Source organism: Desmodus rotundus, chromosome 13 (genome assembly GCF_022682495.2).
Source record: "Desmodus rotundus isolate HL8 chromosome 13, HLdesRot8A.1, whole genome shotgun sequence".
In the NCBI taxonomy this organism is placed as follows: domain Eukaryota; kingdom Metazoa; phylum Chordata; class Mammalia; order Chiroptera; family Phyllostomidae; genus Desmodus; species Desmodus rotundus.
The window spans coordinates 7204621-7220469 of record NC_071399.1 but is presented as its reverse complement, the minus strand read 5'-3'; the positions used below and the strand labels follow the sequence as shown (position 1 = coordinate 7220469).

Sequence of the window (15849 nt, the reverse complement as noted above, 5' to 3'; positions counted from 1 at the left end):
AAGAAATGTAATATGCATGAAATTTAAATACACTTTAAGGAAATCAAACATATTATCATTCACTCACAGACCTTAGCAGTTTTCAAAAGGCTAGGAATCATTTAAAATAAACAACTGCACTTTAAAAACCATTAGTGAAGTTTTCAGTTTCTAAATTTCTAAATTTCATTGTTCTGCCCATTGAGGACACCACTCGGGTTCGGTCCCTTAAGTTTGACCTGTGAGAGGGACTGTAAGGAAATGTCACTAAACTCTTAGAAATACCACAGTCCACCCAGATGAATATTCTTGCCTTCAGAGTGGCCACCTCAGAAGTTATTTGCCTTTTACAGAACATATGGCCATTTCTCAATATAACATGGAAACTTCTCTTTTGAAAATGCCTCTCGGAACATACTGTGGTAAATATGCTCTCTGTCTCTCTCCCAGTATTGATCTAATTTTCTGCGACAGCCAAATGTTGGTTATCCAAGCCTGTGAAGGAAGGTAAACAATCAAACTAGCTAAATGGGTATTTGATCACGATGAGACATGCTTGTATAATAAGAACTATTTTTATTTGTGTCTTGCAAATAAATTCGATTTCAAAAGAGGGCGTTCAAAAAAGTTCCAATTAAGGTACTAAGATGGAACATGGGAATAGTGATAATCTATTCATGATGGGCACAACCTTCTTCACTGTCAGCATCTCTTTACAACCTGAGATCAAATGTAGCAAGCAAACATGGTCCACAGCACATGCCCCTTCCCCTGGAAGCTGGTGAGTAATCTCCTTTCCCAGAATTCCTTGACAGGGGATGCTCTGTCTGCTCAGGCAAACCAAGTGAACCAAACGGCAGCAAAGGGTCCCCACCCCTCTCACCAATGCCACCGTCATATGCACAGAAGCAGCAGGTTAGGTACATAAAAATAAGCTAGCCCAGTAGTACAACATGTAAAAACTTATTATAGATGTTACTGTGGAGGCTTGTTTTATTGCCATGTTTAGTTTGATTCTTTTCAAGAACTTTGCATTAACTGAAGAAATTCTACAGAACCTCTGGACGAGTCTTTGTTGTTTTAAGCCATCGATCGGGATCACTTCCCTCCTCTGCCAGCTAGAACTGAAAGTCAAACCACTCTTCCAAGGCCACACCACCAGATAATAGTTTAGATGCTGATTTCCTTAACTTCTGAAGTAGAAGTTCTTAGCAGACAAAAGCTATAAAAAAGCAAGACCACCAATAGATCAGACTTGGGCACAAAGGAGTAAACATAATGTATCATTTTGCCAGGTTCAATAAATACCATTTTGATGTGTTAATAGCTTTTAATAGTGAAGGCATTAGCCATCAATTACATAAACAAAACATTAAATAGGGAATAGATGTGTCAATAAAGGCATAATCTACTAATTTTCTAATCAATGATGCTAATTGTTGCTGGATATTAATCAGGGAGTGGACATCAGCCATGCCATTGATCTTTTATGATCATAGTTCACTAAAAAACATCTAAAAAAGTTTAAAAACAAAACCAGAGGGCAATACTAAACATCTATTTCCTCAATAAGTAATGTTGATAAAGTATGCACCTTGAACGGATATGAAAATATTTGTAACATTCAATGGTTACAATATTTATCTAGGTTGTTACATACTAGCATACTTCCATTCCACAACAGTAAAGAGAATTTACATGTAAAACAACATTAGTGTTAAAGTTAAAACAAAATCTATTTGACAGCGAGACTGGAGGCAGAATTCAGTACTGAAGGATAGAAATTTCAGATGAGGACCAAAATCCCCGTGTCCCTTAGTAGTTGAATAACGTTACATACAACATTTAATCTTTTAAACCACAAGCTTCTCATCCAGAAAAAAGGGCCCAAGAATATTTACTTTAAAAACCACCTGCTACATATTAGGTGTTTTAATGTGTCAAATTCATTATTTTTAATACAAAAATTGGACTGGCAGTCAGGAGCTCTGGGCCCTGTTACTTCTTGAGGGAGGGATGTGGCGCACTCCGGCCAATCCCAGAGGAGACAGGTGCCCCCCAAACACCTGACACCTACCTGGGACTCAACTACCTGAAACTCTCCGGGATGAGGCATGTGTGCACATGGAGGTAGCCGATCCAAAGAACTCTGAGGCCACAGCGAAGACCAGCCTTTGCTCACAACCTTTCTACTCCTACCAAACTCACGACAAAGTAACCCAGGGTTTGGTGACGAACAGGAGTACGGGGTGAAGGCTGACAGTGGAACCCGGAAGGAAAATGAAAAACTTATCTGAAAAACTGTACCTGTACTTGGACTGCACGTGCCACTCAACATGCTTACAGGAAGGAGCGTGACACTGGGAACAGGTGTGGGATCCCACAGTTTCACCATTTGATACTTGTGTAGCCTTGAATTTACTTAACCTGTCTCAGTAACAACGTTTCCAGCAGGAAGACGGAGAAATGCCTTCTGAAAGGAAGGTGGTGGGAGAAAAATAAAATATGTATAAAACCTCTTGCCTAGCTCAGGGCTCAGAAAGGATAGATAAGAGTAATACTAAGCATTGCCCTATGGGACCTTCGACTGGGGATGCTTAGCCCTCCACAGCCCCTGAGAACATCAGTAGGTCGAAACACAGAGCAAAAATAACTGATGTTCACAATGGTGATGTTCTATTACCAGCAAAAATGACACAATGCACTCGTTCAATAAGCATGCAACAAACACACCAAAGAACTATTCCCTTCTCAGCACTGTGGTGAGCGCGGGCACATGGAGCTGAGTAAGATGCCTCTCTGTGGCCTGACAGAACTTGTCGCCTAGTGGGGGAGAGGGAATGGAAACAAGTGGAGTTAGTATAATAAGTGGAGCGCTCTAGCAGGAACACATGTGGGGGGCGTGGCAGCAACCGGGGTGCAGCCAGCTCTGCCTGGGGCCACCAGCAAAGGCTTCAGAGAGGAAATGCCATGCAAGCAGGCTCCTGAACGACCAGTGAGACAGCGACAGGGGACATGGTGGCACTAACCAGGGGGGACACCGGGGTGTGGGTGGTGAGGTATAAACCAGAAAGAGAATTGGGGGAGAGGTGAGATTGTGAAGGTTCTAGTAAAATCCGCTGGGGAATTTGGACTTCACCCAAAGAACACCGGGAGGGTTTCATGCAGGGATGTGCCAGGCTCAGAATGAGGACTCGGAGTGGCAGCTATGCTGAAGGCATGGAGGCTGGGCAGAGGCAGGGGGACCGGGGGAGGGGGCTGATGGAACAGTGTGGGAATGAGACAAAAAGAGCCCAAACTTGGGCTCTGGCAGTGGGGACAGAGAAGGGGGAGGTGAGGGCGTGGATAATCCATGTGAAACGTATTTCAATCACATTTTTATTTTTCTAAATAAAAAAGTTCTTAAAGGAATGCATCCTTTGCACTCAAGAACACCTGACTCTCCCAAAGCAACTACTATTTGTAGGTGGGTGACCCTGCGTCCCTCAGAATGCGGGCCGCAGAATTCACGGCATGACGATGGGTGATACTTCGGAGAAAGTTTAAAGTAGTCTTTTAGGGGTTTTGATAATGGGCCAATTTTTTCTTTCTTAGGGTAAGATTGGCACCTAAGTGCCAATGAACTGTAATAAAAAAGATCTCAGTAAAAAGTAAAGCGTAAGCAGACCTCCAATCAGGAATGCCTGACGCCAGGAACACAACCACCTGGTGTGCAGCGTTTAATTGTTTTCACTGGAGTTTTCAGAAAGGTTAGATCTTATACTGTGTTTAACAAATCTCTTCCTATTATCCAACAATACTTGTTCAAACAGTTCAGCAAAAACTCCATTGTAATGGAGTGGATATAAACTACATCACGAGGGAAATGTTGGCCATAGAGTTAAAAAAAAATAGAGAGTACAAATCCTTTGGTTTTGCTTTCACGTTTTGGGGAAGTGCTGACTCTAAATCAGCAGCCACAGGGCTACTAAAACTTGAACAAACTTCCCGGAAACGTACTTAGGCACCTGCGAATCATTATTTCCACTGCAAAATTCTAGGTTGCCGGGTCTCTCCTCTTACTAGCTTAAAGACCATTGGAAAAGGAGCAGAATAGTAGCTTCCTTGCAAAGAGACTAATCACGATCATTAAAAGATTCTTAAAAGCAAACAGGGAATGGTCAGCCAGCCTGATCACCTTAATTTTTAATGAAGGCCTATCTCTGTACATATCAGTGTAGGAAATAAACTTAGGAAGGAGAATCCGCCATCATTAAAAAGAAACTGAGTGAATGTTTGTCTTCACGCCGATGGGGGGCAATGCGAGGAAATCACATTACAGGGTGAAAAGAAAGAACTATGATAAAGTGGTTCTAAAAAATCTGTCGGTGCCGAAACAAGCAGGCGTGGCTGTCGTCAGAAAGCCAACTGGCTTTGTCTACCTCCATCAAGGCTGCTTCACTGAGGACGGGCTCCCTAAGATGATAATGCGTTTAACCACTTTCCTGGCATCTGACTTCGACCTCACAGATCCAAAGAGCCTTGTTTAACTGCCCTGGCCTGTGTGCGCTTCCCTGGACCAAGATAATGAAGCAGATGAGCTGCCCCCTCCTATCACAGGAACGGAAAGGCAAATAAACTTTTAAGAGCACAGCCAGGTGTCAACCTCACTAATGCACAACTTGTAAGCAGGAGGTAAAATGAAATAATGGTTAAATAATTATAAGAGGTTAAGTACGGTAAATTTGTTAGATGAGGCCATATTGTTTTATTTAAAAGAGAAAAAAAGGCATAAAAAGAGTTCCAGAGTATATTTTGCAGGTCTCTAGACAGCAGGTCTTCTCCCTGCCTGCTGGGAACGGCTTAACACTGAGATGACGGGAAAAAAAGGTGCTTAGCAGAACTAACGTGAAAAGAATTCCTTGGAACTCCCACATATCGTTTTAATTTAAAAAAAAATTTAGGTTGATATACATAAATAAAAAAAACTGATGTGTTTTTCTACATTAGTTCTACGTTCATTATTTTGGTATGCTCTAGAATCCATTCTGCCTTCTAAATGAATAAAACAATATGTTTCTGTGAAACAGCACTTAATATTAAGAAATAAGAATTTTTAAGAGAGAAACTCTTTTTTCTCTTAACTCCTACAGTATGTGGTTACCCAAATCTAACGATTTTTTAGATGGGAAGTACTCTCAAATATCCGTGTGTCCTTTTCAATTATTATTCTTCCCTTGCAACTTGAATTCATCATCATTACATCTATGACGTAAATTATTTCTGGGACACCAAAGAGGGAATTGTTCTCACCCTACTGTAAAAACGAAGGGCAGGCATTTCAAAACTTAAACCCTCAGAATTTGTAACTTAACAGCTAGATTTATAACTAAAATCAAAATGTAAACACCAACTTTAAAACAACTGGTTTCTTAAATATTGAAATACAAACCATTTCAAACCTGCTAAAAATAAATATAATCAAGTAATTTCTATACATCAAATTGTTATTCTCTATGGAAAATACAAATTTTGACATGTTAGAAAACAAACAGTATGTTTCTAATACCTATCTCTAAACTGAGACTTCAATTCAGGTTAAAAGGCCTTAGACATAAATACTACAATAACTTTTCATTTTAGACAAGGCTACAGTAAGAGTCATACAAATTTCATTCATTTTATATTACCTACTACTAGGGAAATCTGTAATGCCAAGCAACCTGACCAATCTGATGAATAAATGTAATGAATTTCTAATGTAAAATATGTTTTAGATTAATTTTTACTTTAAAATAGTCAATGTTGGAGGATATGGAATCAGTTCATGTATAACCAAAATAGCATTTAGGATTGATAACTTAAAATTTATAATTATATGCTTTTGGATTTGTCCAGATCAATATGATACAGCAACAGTCACGCTACCAGCCTGGACCTCAACCTATGAGAAGCCTCTTGCCCCTCCCTCGGGCCCCTCTGGGGGTCCTCACCCTTCCAAGCCCTTCTCTCGGCGGGAAGCTCCGCAACTTGTCCGGGGGTCACTGTTGACTGCACCGAGAAGCAGGTCCTGGGAGCTCTAGTTCATTGAACACCCAGTAGCTGTGACGTGGGTTTTTAGCCATCACTACTCACAAGTTCTGTCTAACCCAGAAGAGTATAGATCACTTTCAGGTCAAAAACACACGACCAAACAAACAAAACCAAACCCGTACTGTCCCTAGTTTAGTTACTTACTTTCTCGCTTTGACACACCACACTCTCTCCTTCATGGCACCAAACATCCTTAAGGAAGAACAGCCCATTTCTCAGGTGTCCGGTGCTAAAACACTCCTATCTAAGGATAAGAGAATGGTGCGGCCACGCGATACTTTCAACTACACAGGCATGGATGTCTGCAAGCATACACACACGTGTATTTGCACAAAGACACCAAGAAATCCACGGTAAAGCAGCAATAGGCCATAGTAGTGTAAAATATGAACTTTTCTAAAATGAAGGAAAAGTTAATTTAAAAATGACTCATTTGGTTAAAATTTCCAAACAAATACACTGGTCTTTATTTAGCACCTACATTTGAATTGTTAGAAAGGTGGGTTGTTAAAAATACTTATTCACAATTGTTTGAAGTCTAGCAAACAAAATAAATTATCAACATAAAGAGACTGATGTTCCAGAGCCCAATCTCTTAATTGCTGATCAGAGCTGAAAATAGATCTTTTTTCCCTCCACTAATTGAATGAGTCTTGTTAAACCTTTTGAAATGCACTTTAGAAAATGCAAGAATACAGCTTAGAACAGGTTTTTTAATTTGGGTCATTTTCTGTTACTCGCAGTAGTGACTGGTGCTTAGCAACACTGTTCTGGTGGCCCTTTTAAGGAAATGAATACCTGGAATACAGCATTTTAATCTATCTGCTGGCATTAATTATCAAGATCACTGTATTTAGACAGTGCCTCCTTTGGCACTTTCCTACATTATGAAAGAAAGGAGTCCTGTGATAAATTGGATGTATTATCTCAGATGACAGAGACCCTGTCCCCCCACGCCCACCCCCACCAAGTACAAAAATGGGAGGACGTAAAAACTAACAGTGCATAGAAGCCACAGAAAGGGTTCCTTTAAATGTCGAGAGAAGGATCTTACCCTGAAAACAGTGTTCATACGTCTGCAAGGGTCCACGCGAAGTCGCTTTTCTTTCACGGAATCTTTGAGGAGAATTAAATGCTATTAAGCCACACACTAGGCCACTGATACCTAAGAAATGTGATACGCCACAGCCCAAACGTAGTCAGATTTTTTTTTTTGTAGTTAAAGAGTGGCTGAAATTTTAAATATTGATTTGATGAAAGAAGACTTTCACGTGAGGAAATGCTAATAACATCACTGAAATCATGACCGAGTTATTCTCTTCGCATATATTTTCATGTGCTCAAGTGATTAATTATCAGGAAGACAAGGAAACAAGGAAAGATACGGAGCTACCAAGTCGTTTTCCAGAAATCACACTGCCGTGTTTTACTCTGCAAATATGCTCATTCGCATTTTCTTAATAATCAGTACAACAGGTTTCAGAAACTAGCAATTCACAGTATCTGGAATACTGCGATTTTTGTCTGATCTACAACTCTGCTAACTTTTTCCTCCTGATTACGCAATTCATTTTATGTTTCACCTCCTGAAGGAGACGCGCTTACATGTCACCGTTCTTCTCTATCTGCACAGCTACTGAGAGATCAAGTGCTTCTCTCTTTGTCTAGAACCCATCCTAATTTCAGTCTATAATGGCCCTTCCCCCCCCCCCCCAAGCTTTTGAACCTTAGCCTCTGAAGACGAGGAAACCACCAGGTGAACCACCTGCCACCCTCTTTGTTAAGTTGTGGTCTACCCGTAGTGCACAGTCAGCATCTCTTTAAACGAAACACACTCTACACTCGATTTCAAATTTACCGTCAAATGGTCTAAGTCACAGTAGACAATGGGATAACACCAAAATTTCTCAAGTTTTTTTTTTTTTTGTTAACCTCTTAAGACAGATGAGCTCTGCTTGGGGTTTGGGGGTTTTGAAACTAGAGTTGCATTTTCACGCCTGGGAGTCCACGGCGGTGGGGGGGGGGCAAGAAATGTGTGGCAAAAAACCATATATGCGGCACTAAGATATTCTGGAGGGCTCAGGAAGTTAGCTGCTTTTCTAACATGCCCCCTCCGGAGACTTTCATTCCTTTCTTAAGGACTACTTTAACAATTAGCACACAGAGGTCTCCGGATGGCTCTCTGCAACATTTTAGACCAGAGAACAAAAGGTTTATTTTAAAAATGAAAACCTTGGCGTGTACAACTCCAGACGTGAATCTGCTTTCAATTACTGAAAGTATTTCCACTTCAGTGGAAGGGGATCAAATCTTCAACGACACCATCTTACCGCACTGAATTTGATTATGGAAGGCTTTCAGGAGACAGAATGACTTTGTGACTCGGACACATACATACATTCTGTGCATATCGTGCAGGAGATATTCCAGGGAGAAAAGAGACGCCAGCACGGGCGGCGACGAGCGGGGCTTCTCATCCCGAGAGCTCGCCCTGACCTTTGTTTCTTGTTATTAAAACACACACATAAATGGTAAAATGGTTCTTACTTTTCTAGACGGTGCCCAAGTTCTTCCGCAGGAGGACCCTGCAGGGGGGCCACCGGTAAAGTTGGGCTTCTTTTACACACACTGCCCAGTAAAGCGCTCTCCTGACAAAAATCACACGCGAAGGGTTCCGCAGGAGAAAATCTGCTCGCTTAATTAGCAAGATTATTTTGTACCTTTTCCCTATTAAGCAATTAGGATGATGGATTTTAGTTAATGGGGCGAAAGGGCTGATTAATTTCAGCTCAGTGCAGATTTTTAAACATCTCAGACACAAAGTATCCAAAATCACTATTGCTAAGATTTGCTCCCAAACAAATCCAACAAGATACATCGCCAAAGTCACAGACTGCAGGAAAAAGAGACCTTTACCTCCTGGGCTCCGGCCGTACACTACTCATAAAAAAAAATCCAGCTAATTAAAAATACCGGGAACAAAAGGCTCCATTCCGCCCGCGGCTACCTGCACCACTCGGAGCGCCGGAGAAAGTTCAGCCCTCGCCGCCACTCCGTCCTCAAATCTGGCCCCTCAGGGGTTAAAAAGCCATCTCATTTCAGATGCTAAGTTGCCCGGGCACCGAGTCCACCGGCGCCGAGCTTCCTCCCATGCCGACTGCACCGGGGAGGACCGCGGGCTCCCCGGCCGCCGTCTCCCCGAGCGCCGGAGCGCCCCGGGCCGCGGGGAGCCGCGCGCGGAGCCGCGGGTCCGCCCAGGCCGCGGGGCCCGCCGCCCGCCGCCCGCCGCCGCGCACCCACCTGGCCGCGGCGCGCCCTCGCTGTGGCCGTGCGGAGCGGAGCCCGGCGCTGCCAGCTCGCCTCGGTCTGGAGCGGATCGTGTTACAGCGCCGGGCTCGGGGCTCCGGCTGCGGGCGGCAGCCAGACATGATAGGCTGAGGCTCCTCTGTTTACACCGGCCGCGGGGGGGGCGGCGGCGGCGCTTAACCCCTTCGCGCCGGGCCCGGCCGCCGCCGCCGCCTGACCCCTCCTTCCACACGCGCACACACGCGCACACACTCACGCGCGCCCGGGCCTCCCGCAGCCGTGCCCCGCGCGAGGAGGGAAGACGGCCGCGAAGGCGGGGGACCCGCACGCTGGAAGGGCTCAGCTTGGGGGCTAGACCCGCGCGCAGACCCGCAGCCCGCGAGGCACAGCCTCCTCTGCCGCGGGCGTGCGGGGCGCGGTGGGTGTTGCAGCACGATTTCCCCGCGAGCACTACGCGAAGAACCTCGCCCCCAGCCCGGAGTCGCCCCGGCCCCGGCGCCGCCACCCTCCACGCACCGCCCGGCGCGCACGTTGACTTCAGGCGCCGGAGCGTGGCGGCCAGCCCCGCGTCTCGGCCGCACCACGTCCCCCAGCTCGCGGGGCGCGCTGCGGGGAGAGGCGGGCGGGCGTCCCGGGCCCGAGGACCCGCGCGGGGGGCGGGCGGGCGCTGCGTGTGCGGGGCGGGGGTTGGGGGGTGGGTCGCTGGTGCCCGCGCTCGGCCCTCGGCCTGGGCTGCGAGGCGGGGGCTGCTCGGCCTCCCCCGGTTCTCGCGGCGCTTGCGGACCCTCTTCCGCGCTAAGGAGGGAGCCCGGCCCGCTCCCCCGGGAGGGACGGAGGTTCCCGGGGCCGGCGGCCCGAGGTCAGGTGGGCTGAGCTGGGCGACCCTGGTCTGCGGCAGCGCAGCTGGTGCTCCAACGAGCTTTACTTTTACGTAAAAGATACTTCGATATTGCGGCACTGACATTTTCCTGTAAAAACTGCCTTTTGGCCCCGTCCAGCTCGACTTTTATCAGTATTTTTGCATTGCCTCCAGCCCAACGTCCCTCCTTTCTTTAATTTCCCTTCTTTTTTCTAGAACATTCCACCCTCTTCAGCTTCTTCCTCCATGAAACTAAGACTTGAATGCATGCTGGTGAATTTTTAGATTCACCGGGGTTTTCTTTCAATTCCTCCAAACGCTTCCAGTATTTTTATACATAAACAAACAAGAAGAAAACAAGGAACACTTTGCATTGCAGTCCCGGTATCAATCAGCAGACCTATATTACTAGCTGTCCTTACATATTTTACCTCTCATCTAAATATAGGCTCACACAAACCAAAAAATTAATGCTTCCACGAATTCGTGCTCCCCCTTTGTCAGTAAGATTGAATAAAGACTATATTCTTTCTTCATTGCCATGACCGGATAACAGTCATTTTCTTCTTCCTCTTCAGCAAAGCACCTTCACCGTGGCTTTCATCACGCTACAGTAACGGGAACACGGTCCGTCCACCTCTGGGTGGATGTTTTGCCTTCTCAATTTTCATCACCATCTAACACATCCATCCTCATACAGGGAAATGTCACATGTTACTCAGGGTGTAAGCAAAGTCACCTTAGTGGGGTTCCCCCCCAATAACAATGGCTCTTGGGAAACCACAGCTCCCAAACCCTGGCTGAGACCCCATGATTACCAAAGCCACGGTGTCTATTCTTCTGTGAGTGATCAATGTATTTTCTCTTTAATTGGGGCATTAATAAGATATCAGAGAAATTATTTAAACATTCCTCTGACACAGTCTATAAGTTCTTTCGGGGTTTTGAGATTCTCTTTAGTAAAATTGGGTCAAAAAATAGAACAATAGATATTTTGTGGGGCACTGAAAGACATCTACATTCTTAGGCAAATATCTTCCTAAGTCAAAATAGTTTTAAAAGGATCATTTCACAGGTCCGTGTGATGTGTGTGACTTGCAGGGGGCAGGGGGCCGGAAGTAATTGCAAATAAACCCTTTATAGCTGTTCAGGCCAAACTATAAGCAGGTGTTGTTCACTTGGCATCTTAGAAGAATTAAATAGGTAGAACAAGGCATGATGAGAATTTGCCAGGACCTGGGGGCTTGTCGATGCTTCCGACGTGTACCCCTGGATTTTTGAGGGCACAAGGGGATGATCTGGATCTGGACCAGAGCATTAGAAGACAGAAAGATGAACATCCTAATTGAAGAAAGAACGGCTTTAAAATCTTAAATCACTAGGTCAAGATAAATCTCAAGAAGACTGGTATTTGGCATGCTCATTTCCCCAGATAAATGCTCTGTAATTTGGTCACTGATTGATAGCATTTATTAAAATTCCAATTTAAAATGCTAATTAAGGAATGCCCATCTATAAATATCAGATACAGGTTAGGTAAATTTTTATACTGGATGATATTGGAATATTGTACATGTACATATAGTCCCTTTCTGAATAAAGACTAATTATTTTCGAATTGGACAAAGTATCCCTGGAGTATAATCAAGGGCTTATTTTGAAGACAGCTGAGCCGCAGCAGCAGCCCATGGGGAGGAAGAAGGAGAGACGTGGGTTTATACCGCTGAACAGAGAAGGATGGTCTCCACATGTATCTCTCTTCCCAAGAACAGACTCCAGGTTTTGTGCAGTCCCTTCTATGCATTAAATCACGGCCATCTGTTAGATACAGGAGTCCACTAAGGGGTTCTACAGAGGCACAGAAGAAGGCACACATTCCATTTCTATTTTCACCTGCTACAGTTTGCCATGTTGGCGATGTCAGAAGTCATTAGCTCTATGGGCACTGCCTTCCATAACGTAAGCCTCTCTTGTCGCAGAAGTGCTGAGTCCCTGCAACTCCAGGAGCAGACACCAGCAAATATGTTGAATCATGTGGCTGTTTTAAGTTTCGAATAAATAACCACCTGGAATCATACCTGCACTATTCAATGAAGTTTACTTGCAACTGAATTCAGTTCTTTAGGCATAAATGCCTAATGACTGTGCAGTCATTCCACAAGGAATATTTTTTAAAAAATGCATGAATCAAACCCAATCAAAGCAAATTGTATTTTTAAAAAAGGTTCACGAAGGAGCTGTTACTTCAAACTGGCACCAACTTATCTTTAATATTAACAGCTCTTCTGACCTCTTTCTTCTGAGACCAAAACCCTGAAGAAAAATCAGAGTTTCACTCCACCCAAAGTAGGATGACTACTTTGCCTGCTGATGAGTAAGCGCCAAGTCCATATTGTCAGGGATGCTCAGACCAAATCAGAATCACTTTACTTGTACGGAGCATGTGACACAGCAGTCAGCGCTCTGACCGACTCACTAGGCGCGCATCTGACACGTAGCGCGTTTACGATCTGTCTAAGGCCCTGTGTATGAGAGAATGGTGTTATGATCCCATTTGACAGATGAGGCAATTGGAGCTCAAGGTGCTGAACAGTGAGCACACACAGCAGAAGAAAGCCAGGGCCCAGGCTCAGCCCCAGGTGCCATTTCCCTGCTGCCCCTGCTGCCACAGCCATTTCCCTAAGTTCTCAGCGTCGACTCAGTAGTCTGAACTGGTGTTAGGGGTGTAGTTCGCGTTCTAAATCGTGGAAATCAAGATAAGCCACACCAGAGACTTGAAAACATGATATTCTATTTTCAAAATTGATAATTTGCTGATTTGGGAGGAGGAAAAAACAGACATAGCAGCTGATTTCTCCTGCGTTTTGAAGTTACCTTATGAGTTATGGGTTAAGGTAATAAATAATAGATATATCAGTCTTCTCTGCAAGCAGGAATCTTAGAAGAACTAGTTAATAACTATGCCCGAACACCTGATTTAGGGATTAGTGTGTGTCTGTGTGTGTGTGTGTACGCCACTCCACAATTTAGTTCATCTAAATGGACTTTGTTAACAATTATACATTTGTACACATTTTTTTGTTTTAAATCACAAATATGTCACAGACACATTTACGTCACAAAAGTCATGGAACACTGACATCGCCCGGCACACAATGACTGTACACTCAGTTTAGTGACCTGCTGTGAATAGAACTTCAGATTTTATCTTGTCTCGCAGTGTTATTTTGTCGGTAGCACGAAAGTCTGTAACAGTTATGTCGACTCTGTTATAAGCTAACATAAAACTATTTGAAGCTGTATTTCTGGGTCCTTTTCCAATAAAGTTCAATTATCATTTACATTGGAACAGAAGTAAAGGTTTGAAAAAATAAAAGTCTGCTAACAAAGGCCAGTTCATAATTTCTCACAGATGTCTACAGTAAATCTAAAAGGCTAGTATAACATCTAGGTAATTCTTTGATTTAACCTACAGAAAAATCCACCCACAATATGGCTATTTATTGCAATATTTCAGACCTCTCTGAAATGACCCACATCCCAAATCCTTTCTAAAAGGTAAGTTCTCTTTATTTTTAAAGGTGTTAAATTATTTTCACCCAAAACACAAATGCTTTCTGAAATCTGATCCCTGACGAAGACCTAAGACTCTTTCTTCAGAGCTCCCATGTCATGTCGGTTATGTGTCAAAAGAGCTGGTTCTTATATTTGTCCTAATTCGGGTGACCTTGGGCAGGAGCATGCTGGGTCCTCCACAGCCCCGGCAGGCAAGGAGGAGGCGGCGGCAGGATCTGGGTTGTGTGATGAGGTCTGGACTCCTTGCAGGGGGGCAATCAAGCAATGCGCTGCATCCAAAAGGCTTAGTGAGCCTCAGCCCTAGTCTGGCGAGAGTCCAAGAGGGAGGGAAGGGGGTGAGGAAGGCGATCATTCCTCCCTCGTGGTGAGAGCAGGGCAGGGGCAGGAGGGCAGAGCTTCAGGAGAAATCCAGATGGCTGGCAAGAGTTAGCTGGAGGTAGGCATGCCAGGAACTGGGGACAAGCATGAGCTGAGGACCCAAGTCAAGCCACCAGGTGCCCAATGCAGGTCAAAGGGCATCTGCAGTGGAGCAGAGCCTTGAAACCTGGTTCTATGAGCACACCTTCATGAACTGGGGGGGGGTGTGCCCGGTGGGGACCAAGGGAGAGGGAGCAACTCATGCCCCCAAGGTTGGATGCAAGGTCTGCAAGCAGCCAGACTAATTCCAAGGCCCACCCAGGGAGGGCAGCGTTTGTCCATGCTCGGCAACTTACTGGGGTTCCACTTATTTTTAGGTTTTGTAAACAAGAAGAGGATCTGGGGGTCCTCTGACAGTCCATGTTGAATGTGATAAAGAAAAATGATTGAATCGTTTTAACTATGGAGCAGTTTCTTCAATCCAAAGTGTTTGCTTCCAACCATCATTCCACTCACTAACACCCCATGTATATTTTCATTTGTTCTCAGAACACATTTTCTGTTAAATGTCAAAATGCTAGGCAATATACCTTTGAAATTAAATATATTACTATAAACATAGTAATATAGTATTCCATATTCCTCGGTGTCTGAACTTCCTTTTGTTTGTTTAGACACCAAGGATGAGGTATCATCCATCGACCGCTAGAGATGAAGTGATGTTGTCTGGTGGGTGGGGTTCTGCAGGACAATCAGCATGTTGAGGGGTGGAGCAGAGAATCACAAGCCCTGGATTTAGAGAGGCGGGCGCAGGACTGGCAGAAAGTTCTATGAGAAGACAAAGAGAGGACAAAGAGAAGGAAGCGCGCATCTCTTGGATACCAGTCTTTAAAGGTGGCGGCAAGGAGTTGAGAGATGGCAACGAGGGACTTAGGATTCAGTCCTGTAATGTGCCTCTACTAACCCACTACATAATGGCAGCATTTATGGCAGTAGATGAGTGAGTATGATGGGAGCAGATGAGATGAGAGGAAGGAGTAACCGGGAAGCCAAGGGCGGAGCCTGGATCTTCAGGGATGTGCTCACAAAGGAGAAATTCCGGCACAGACGGAGGCAAAGGCAAAGGTGGGGTGGAGGCGATGGGAGAGAATCAGCAGTCTAGCCCAACAAGTCAGCCCCAGAGGAGAGCTTTCAAGAGCTGAGGCAGGGGATGAGGTAGGTGGTGGGGAGCAAGGCCAAGGTCACAGACTAATACTTATGACTGATGTAACGTTCTTGAAATTGGCAGGAAGAAGCAATGTGTGACCTAAAGGAGCATAATTTCCAGCAGGGTAATGGGGTGAAGGTCAGATTTAATGGGGGTTGAAAAGCAAGTGGATGGTCACTCAGAACCAGGGTTTTTTTTTCCTTCAAAATTCTGAGGTTTGAATTCGACTCATTTATTGACTACATATCATGTGCCTGAAACCCCTTAGGTATCTTCACAGGAAATGCCTTCTTCAAACCTCACAGGGCAAGACTCGTTGAAAACTGGTATACAAAACTCTATTTCCATTATTTAAAATACTCAGTAGGGACAAATATACTGGTTCTTTCAGGTGAATTTCTTACCTGGGGTCTGTCTTGGTTTGTAAAAAGCCAAGTGTGCTCAGGGCCTTTGCTAGGGGCGACCTTGGCAGCTCCTGGGAAATCACGTGATG

General features: G+C 44.7%; 1 protein-coding gene across 6 annotated transcripts in view; it reads right to left on the bottom strand.

The window, feature by feature from the left end:
• Positions 1-15849, bottom strand: part of TENM3 (teneurin transmembrane protein 3) — a 620275-nt gene that overhangs the window by 280916 nt on the left and 323510 nt on the right. Inside the window, exon 1 of one of the 6 annotated variants that reach the window (XM_053916515.1) lies at positions 9352-9416. The exons of 4 other annotated variants lie outside the window; for them this stretch is intronic. Coding sequence is in view for 1 of the 2 variants with exons in the window: in XM_053916513.1 (XP_053772488.1) it covers positions 9025-9043 (19 nt within the window). In the remaining variant the exon portion in view is untranslated. Of the gene's footprint in view, positions 1-9024; positions 9058-9351; positions 9417-15849 lie in introns of those variants that run through there. One more of the 6 variants, XM_053916513.1, reaches the window with a different exon arrangement.